Below are 9,099 nucleotides of genomic sequence, written 5' to 3' on the forward strand. Positions count from 1 at the left end.
GTCAGGAGTGTGGTACAGAAGATGGCAGGGGGAGCAGATTCAACGTTTTCAGCAGGATCTTTCACACACAAAAAAAAAAAAATAATAAATTTAAATCCAGCCAAAATGACTAAAGCTTCAGCCACTAGAAGATAAATAGAACAATTGTCTTCTTACCTGACTGACATGTTGATGTGGCCAAAACAGCCAAGAACACAAGATTAAGATGAAACATGACTGAGCCAAGAAGCGCTTGAGTTCCTGAGCCTTTTATGTGGGCACTTAGATAGAATTAACACCAGCTGGGCCCGTGGCTCAATTTAACTAATTTACTGCGACTGGGCTCTCAAATCACCTGGTCCGATGTGCTTTTTAGTGCTTCAACCTCATTGGTTAAACTGCCCCTTGAATTACACCTCTTCCAGCTGAAAGTGCAGATGGGTTACTCAGGAAGTGGAAGCTGTGGCTGCACAGACCGAAAGTTATGCTGCCGCTTGACGTCAGACTGTAGAAAGGTGCTTTTACAAGAAGCCCATGATGCAGACTGATAATGCTAATATATATATACATATATATATATATATATAAACACTGAGCTGTCAATCATTATTCCCCACAGCTACAAAAGTGGCTCTGCTGTAGTTGTCCATATTAGCTGCAGGAATGATTATAACCATATCACATATTGATGAACTAGACCAATTCTATTTTATGTTGTCATTTGTGATACTCGAAAGAAAAATCACACATGCTCGTCATTACATAATTTATTTCACTATACAGGTTCAGTTTTTTTTTCCCAGTGTTCCAGAAGCTGTTACAGAGTAGGAGGACTGCTGAGTGTCCTTTGTAATGAACAGAGCTCCGGCTTTCAACAGTTGCTTTCACATTTGAAAAAAAAATGATCTCCACCTTGTGAACTGAGTAGTACACGGAAGTAAATTTGAGGTTTGACTTTCCTTTTTTTTTTTTTTTTTTCAGTTAAGGCTGAAAATGTGACAAAAAAACGCCCCCACTTCCGAACACACTTCCACAAAACAAAAAACATCAATAATGTTTACAAAAGGAGTAAGTTTTCATTTGAAACAATAAAAATACAGTGATGTTCTGTTCTGTGTACAGTCTGAAATGCTAAAATTGAATAGGAATATATAAACATATTTCTCTAGGGCTTGTTTTTCAATGCAGGTATTTTGACATGTTACAGAAGGAAAAGCACAAGAGTAATTCTAACATTAATTATGTGTGCATTACATTTAAGTGTCCCAGTTCCAGAGCCATGTTACTATGAACATTTAATCACCGGCACTGCTTACTGGGACGCTTAAACTTGTCTTTAGGGCCTTTGTTACCTCTGCTTTTCCTGCTATGACGAGTTCAATTGCGCTGACATAAAAAGGGGTCTTTAACCTCACGCTCTAAATGAAAAATGAAGTTCTGTGCTTAAGTGAATCAAACATCCAGTACTCGACACACTGGAGCCTTGAGCATGTGTCATAGTCATTGTAAAAAGCCAGCAAAAAACTAGTGCTGTGTAAGCGGCCTTGTGACCTCATCTGGTTATTAAATACTACTGCAAAGGTTGCATCAGTACTCTGTATCTGCAAGTAGTAATAAAGTGGTGCACCCCAAGTTTTAACAATCTTTTTTTTCCCCAGCAGGACACAGTGATCCTCATCTTTCATAGCAAACAGGATATGGTGTGACACAAACACGTTAAATAAACATTATTGCTAAAATGGTACACTGGTGTACACGGACACGATAATTGGCAATGTAACCGTTCCCAACACGGTATGTTCCGCTTTGTCATCCAAGTTTCAAGCAACATTTCTTAACAGATTTCCCTTCTTATTTCACAACATTAACATTATGTATTCACATACCTTATTTTTAAAGGTGAGAGTACAGTCCCTGCAGTTCGTGACACTCACTATGTACACTTCCCTTGCATAGTTAAGCATGAGATACAGCATATTGCTTGGCTCCTCAAAGAAAAGCATAGGAAATAATGTAGGCGTACAGTATATGTAGATTTCTAAAATAATCCCATTAACCATTTTGTGCATAGGTACGACACAGACCTCCACAAGTATCTGCATTCAGGTGGAAAACCTATTAAAATTGAAATATCTAAAAGCTCGTTTGGAGAATGGCATGTAAAACTTAGACCAGTTGTATACGACTCATCATACTCGAAGGACAGCTTTAAAATAGTCTTTCAATACTTGTGAGGTTCGCTGCACAAATAGTACTTGCTGCTACTACAAGTACTCTTAGTTTAAGGTGGCCGTACACCATCTCGTATATACGATATATAGATTGTAGAAGTTGTGTAAAAAAAATTTTTTTTAAAAATGCTCCCAGTGCAAACATGACCAACAATAACGTAGAATGAAACGATGGAAAAGTGCATCAGAAGAAACATCGATCCCAAAAGTAACAGACAACACAAAGAAGATGAATGTTAAACAAGTAGCGGATAAGGAGGACATCATGGCAGACTGGCTTTTTGGTGTGTCATTACAGTACCACTGAATATGGCTGATAAACGCAGAAAGTGTGGGTCTATGCCGTCTCCTTGACATGTGGACATGAGGTGGACTGCTCATAACTCTAAACCACGAGGGCAACCTTGGAGGCTTTCTCTCTGAAAAATATAACAGGAATATAACAGCACACTGTATCCCTGCCGAACAATACTTTAAGAAGCAGCAATTCACTCCGTCAAAAGGAACATTTATACAGTTTCCTATTTTATATTCCTATTTTAACATTTTTTATGTTGCTACCCAGATTGCCCTGAAAGGTTAAAGTTAAGGATCCCCAACAGGATATTTGATGAAGAAGGATTTCACGTGTACTGCTTAACTTACTTGGATGAACTGTAACATTGTGAAATAAAATCTATTTCATTTTAAGTAACTTTGACTAACTATCACGTCTTGCTCTATGAAATCCTTCCTCACATTTCTTTAGGGCTTCACACAGTGGCGGACAATCAGCACAGGTCTTTGTAGACTGGATGGGTCTCTACCCTGGAGGGAGGCCAATTTTGCCTGCATGCTCTCTCCTTATTTGTGCTTCTCTCCCGCGGTGTAGACCTTCCGAAGGCTCGAGTCCAGCAGGTAGTCCACTGACCTACAGGGCAAAGGAAACAAGATGGACACATAGTAGAGCATTTCTGAATCAGTTTCACAGAAGCAGAAATGATCTCTAAAAGCCTCTCCTTTAGACAGCAGCCGTTTGTGTAACTCTCCACCGGTCTGCAATAGTGGCTGATTACTTTGTCGCTTAACAACAAGAGAGGCAAGAGGAGCTCATACTTTCACGTGTACCTATAACGGTATTTATTTGTAGCAGCAGCTCTCAAACGAAAACATGGTAAGTAGTCATCATCAGTATCTCATTTAAAATATACATTGTGATTCAGACCCCATCAATCACCTTTAAATGGAGGAATGTCTCCAGTTAAGTATGGCAATGCATTGATATCGTTTATTATCAAGGAAATGCACTCAGCCAAACCCTTTAGCTCTAAACTATTTGGCATCTTTTTTGATAAAGCCATGTATATTAACACCAGATTCATGATTTTGAAGATCAAAACCAACAAAGTGTTCATTTCAGTGCTCGGGTCTCAATACTTTCTCACTTCCCTCCCTCGTCTGTGGCCATTTGTTCCTACTTAACGTGTAAAAACGGCTCACAAATATCTAGTTTCAGTTTAAAAGGCTCAGTGAACCAGACATGGCCCAAACAGGAGCAAGTAGTGGCGACTATTTTTAGCAGTGGATTAATGCACATTTGGTGTTGTAATAGTGAGCATTTCCAGCAGTAGGACAGTGTGTGCGGGATTGACTGTAGTTCATGGTGATGAAGTAATAGATCATCGTGCATCAGTGTGGCTCTGTAATGTGTTTTTAAATCATTTTGGGACAACAACGGCGCTCTGCAGCATAGAGAAAGGAGCTATATTAGGCTTTGCGTACATGGGCGGTCCTTTTCGTAGGGAGAATTCATTATTGGTTTGGGGTTTTTAAAACTTTATCCTAAACCGACATAATAACATATCAGTGCTGAACTGAGCTGCCAGCACTCACTTTGCAGCAGCAAGTGCAGCTAAAGCCTCTAATCACGTGTGAGCAGCCCAACCCTTAAAATCAAGTCTTGGGTAACTTACATAATCCACTTGCATACTAAGAAACAAATACACTTGTGCCAACCTACCTGTCTATAGGAGTAATGATGAAGGGGATCGTAGAAAGGCCTATGGCTGTAGTGGTCCACTTGCGGACTGGCAGGGGCCACTTAGTGGTCCTGCCCAGGAGGTACAGTGATGCAGCACACACACGGTTAATGGTGAAGCCCGGGATGATCACAGAGGCGAGGGCCTGCCACACGAACGTGTCCACTACTGCTACTGCTACCCGTGTGGTCCTCCCTGGGTTGTCTCCGTGGGCCTTGAGGAATGGATGGAGGAGATGAAAATGAGGGCACAAAACAAAAAAATTCATTCATGATTTGGACTTGAATTTCTATTTTCTCTGTTCTTGCTTCTTTATTAAAAAGACCCAGTTTCAGCCTGATCATCCAAGACAGTTTCCAAACTTTTTGGCAAGCGAACACTTAACAACTAAATTTGTCTTAATTTGAATAATTTCTTGAGTCTTGAAGCGCTAAAAGTATCCAGTGTGTCACCAGAAAAAAAAAGGGAATTATGATGTCAGCCTAGTTTATTTATACCCCCTTCTAATTACATAATAATGAAAATTTGACAAATATAATAATACTGAAGAGAAAACATGAAATTTCTTACCACCGCTGCTTTCTTCCCTTTGTCCACAGCATCAGCAGTAACGTATGCAGTGGCCACAGCATAGCTGCCCCACACAAAACTCACTGGTACCAGAGCACGAAAGGCCTCCCCAACCTCATTGGCATAGCCTGTGGGCACACATACATAATTGCAGGTAAGACTTTAACCTTCTTAGTTTCCTCTAATTACATCATAACCTCAGTTAGCCACCCAGCTAATAGGTGCTAAGCCTCAGGTCTATAAAAAACTAATTAAACCTATACATTTATTAGAAAATAACTGAGGTTTAGAGCCATTATGAGCAAATGGGGGGTGTATTTAATATTCAGAAGCTCAGTTTTTCAGTGATGTCATACCCGGGAGTACTCCTAGGACGTTAAATTACAGTGTCTCAAAATTCCAGTACATACTGCGTATCCTGAAACATACAAGATGCTAATGGTCCTCAACTGTTTCTCTGACATTGTGAAAATGAAGAGCAACATTTGGAAAATTATGTAATACAAATTCCATGGGGACTAAATGACACCCTTGATCACTTCCTAAGAGGTCACCTGTGCCGTACACCACAGCGGCTACATGTAAATCACTGGTAATATTACCTCCGGTCACACGGGAGATATTATCTTTGGTTCGGTGACGACAGAACTATCAGATCGCACTGAGGTCAAATTCTGCTGCTGCTGTTTGGCTCCATCTTTGTTACTGCTGGCTAAACTGAGGTTACTGTGCAAACCCTACACTTCACTGTGCTACGTGTAGTACACACCTCTCAGTGTTTTTGTTGGACTTTGCATGATTAACACATCAAATATGTACGCTTCTTAGTCTTTACTCTCCTCTTTAGGAAGTCATATCAGGATTCAGTGAGGAAACTGATCAGATTCAGATCAGATTATAGATGTCTATTTAAATGTAATTAATCCCCAGAACTATTTAGTGGATTATCAAGACACAGAAGATTTCTATCTTATATGTTGATCAAATAAAAATCATCAATGTATTCTTTGGCTTGACAAAATCTGGATGATTTAACTCCCTGATAGCAGCATCATCAGGTGCTTGAAATGGTGCCATCATAGACTGAGTACTGATGTTACCTTACATAAAAATGAAAAATGTTCTGTGCAATGTGGTATACAGATTTTAAGAGAGCAGAACTATCTGCAGATGGCCTAAGTTGAGGTATCAGTATTAGGAGAGAAAAAAAGCTGGCTTAATGCCTCCCCACAAGATTTATTATATTCACGGTTTTTAAAATACTGTCCAAAAAAGTTCCATGCAGTATTTGTAGGGTGGTATGGACACAGAATTGTGGGTGAGTTTACAGGAAACAAGAATTTTCATACAAACGCTGAAGTACATGGACCTGGTGAGTTCCCCCCGTTTCAAAGGATTACAGGCATTACCACGTTTTTTTCTCGTTTCCTTTGAGAACTAATAAGAGATGCATAAGTGTGAATCATCTTTCTGCAGCTTCAGTAAGAGAATACGTCTCATGACAACTTCGTTTTGTCCCCCAATTGTCTCCACGCAGTAACCAAAGAGCATATCAAACCCTTTAAACTCAAAACTAATCGTCGACTGTGTTTAAGACTGAAAGCAATAGCCCAACAGTGATTTTAAACACCAGACTCAGCACCGCAGAGAACCCTGTGGACATATTCAGGACACTTTATGTCTCAGGAAAAAAAAAAAAAAAAAACAGATGCAAATTCTGCACATCTAAACAAAAATCACAGGTGCAGTAAGTGCTTATAATTCCAAATTTGAGTTTGCGTAGCATTTAGTTGCCGTTTGCAGGACACCCAACACCCAGCACTGTAAGCAATATGTTGTGAAGTGGAGTTAAAGCTTACGCTGTGTAAAGTATTTTGGCATGTCACAGTAGGAACAGCTACATTCCATTTAGCTGCTTCAGTTTCAGGGCCCTGGTGTTTTACGCTGGCTCTCCATCAAACTGTCATGACTTACTGGGATGCTTGAAGAGAACTGACCCATCATTAATGCGACTTTTCCTATTATGACGAGTCAAAGTGTCTGCTGAGACACTCTATGAAACTCGGTCTTCGCTCTAGGCTGCCTGGTTTGATACTGCAGCAATGAAAATGACAGCGGAGTAACTACTGGATCTGGAGCTCCGGAGGCACTTGTGAACACAAGGTGATAAGAGCTGTACTGGTATAATAAAGCACGATAACAAGGAGAGTCCAGATAAGATTATCTTCCATCACGGCACTCAGTTAATAATAAAACGTGCCATGCCCTGCAATAATAGACTGGGGCCTAATTTCTGACCTGTGAGCAAAGGGTTCAGATTACAGTTCGTGACCGACTATTCGCCCTGAGCCCTGTTAGGCATGAAGGTGTGTTAGAGAGACGGAAACAGAGGAGATAAGGAATGAAAGTGACAGCAGGGTGAGGGCAAGGTGTGACGGCTTGGATGGTGAGTGAAAAAATATTTCCAACAACCATCACTGGCAGCCAGAAAAGGAGGAAAATAAAGATGATCCGTCCGCTTGACAAGCACATCCAGGTTCGGGTGTACGGCTCGCTACTTCTGCTGTACCATTTACCATTAGTGGATGTTAAGGGTGTGCTGGGATAACACGTCTCCTTGACAGAAACAGGCATATGCAAGGGCATCAGGCAATCCTATCTATGCTCCGGTGTTACCCGCCTACAATTAGCCTGCTGTACACGGACACCAGAACACTACACCCCTCAAGCCAATACACGATTCGATGGTGTTCAAAATGTCTGTGGCAGGATTTTCCAGCTTGCTCAGTTAGGATAAAATAGCCACATTTCATGTTAAACCTAGTTATTGTAGCATAACCACATCGCAAGCAAAAAAAAGCATTGTCTAATCTTTTCCAGACATGCTGGAGAGTTCTGTGGAATCCAGTACTTGGCATAAAAACGAGCAAGTAACTATTTCAAGGGAGAAAATCATATTAGAAGAAGATACAGATGTCGAAAAATCTCAAGTAGAAGAAGAAATGTTGCATGAAATTAGAGTGAAAATGAGTTTTCCATTTGATGTATCCACTTTAACCCTAAATTACATAAAGATCCCACAAGTTTAGAAACATGACATATTCAAACCAGAAATAAGAGAAATATCAGATAGTGGTGTAGGAGCATTTTGATTGTCTGTTCATATGCTTGTCAGTGGAAACACTGAGATATTTCACTGCACAGAAAGGATTAAAAATATGAGCGGACAGATTATGACTTTCTGATTAAGACGATAAACTGATTCACTTTCCATGACATGATCACTGCCGGCTGTGGAGGAGCAGGAGATTAGGGCATGTTCGCCAGGACACACGGCCTGCACCGAGGGGACAGCTGCAGCCTTTCTCCTGCACATGCCCTTCACAGCCGCCAGCTCATTGGGTGACGGTGTAACCAATATTAAGAGAGACCCTAATGTTTCAGTAAGAGAGGCACAGCAGAGGAAACCAGACACTGACATTATGTTGTACCTGCCACAGTGACGGTCGTCCTTGCGGGCGTGTCTCCGCGGTTGTGTGACTCACCGTCTCAACTTCCTTAACAACTACCCTTATTGAGACAGGACTGAGTTACAGACGCAACGCAATAAGTTAACAGTTAACGTTAAATACGGCGTGGAAATAAAGCAGTAACAACTACACTGCTCGTCCGTTACGTCCTGTGGTGACAAAACGTCCTTCAACGGCCAAGTTGGCTATAAATAGGGTTTTAACAGAGAAGTTAGCCAGCTAAGCTAGCTGTTAGCTAGCTAGCGGCTCCGTTGTAACCTCTGATGTGTTCAGGGACCGAGCGGCTAAAACACGGCAGTACTCACCTAAGAAGCGGACCCATGTGTCGCGATAAATGTCGACCGATTTGCTTGGTTTTTCTTCAGTGGGATCCATGTTTTCCTTCCTTTACTCCATCCCCTCCGTGCTGCGCTGTGTAAACTCAATGAGAAGTGTGAGAGAGACGGCAGTGGGGGTGTGGGGGGCGTGTTTCTAACTACCTCCAGCATCCGGCAGCACAAACATCCGCGACAAACCCGCTGCTGGACACATGGCGGCGGCAGCAGCACTACTGCTGGACTGCTCCTCCTTTTCCATTCCACGGATCTAACATCACACGGACTCCACTCTAAATAGAGATCTGTCCACACATGATAACTTGATTTAAGGTTTTATTATATGCACTATCGTTACATTGTTTTGAGTCTGTCATTTATTAAAAGGTAAAACAATCACGTCCCCATCTTTATCCATTTTAGATTGGAGGCTAATTTAAGGGGCCATCAATAAACT

The 9,099-nt window shown here is 41.2% G+C and overlaps 1 protein-coding gene across 1 annotated transcript; it reads right to left on the minus strand.

The window, feature by feature from the left end:
- Positions 1 to 731: 731 nt before the first annotated feature.
- On the minus strand, positions 732 to 8,748 carry mtfp1 (mitochondrial fission process 1). Its single transcript, XM_070850461.1, has 4 exons — positions 8,634 to 8,748; positions 4,799 to 4,926; positions 4,210 to 4,442; positions 732 to 3,120 (listed from the first exon to the last, which is right to left on the minus strand). The coding sequence occupies exons 1-4, from the start codon at positions 8,701 to 8,703 to the stop codon at positions 3,054 to 3,056; spliced, it is 498 nt and encodes a 165-aa protein (XP_070706562.1). The 5' UTR covers positions 8,704 to 8,748; the 3' UTR covers positions 732 to 3,053.
- Between the last annotated feature and the right edge of the window lie 351 nt (positions 8,749 to 9,099).

Source organism: Pempheris klunzingeri, chromosome 19 (assembly GCF_042242105.1).
Source record: "Pempheris klunzingeri isolate RE-2024b chromosome 19, fPemKlu1.hap1, whole genome shotgun sequence".
NCBI lineage: Eukaryota > Metazoa > Chordata > Actinopteri > Acropomatiformes > Pempheridae > Pempheris > Pempheris klunzingeri.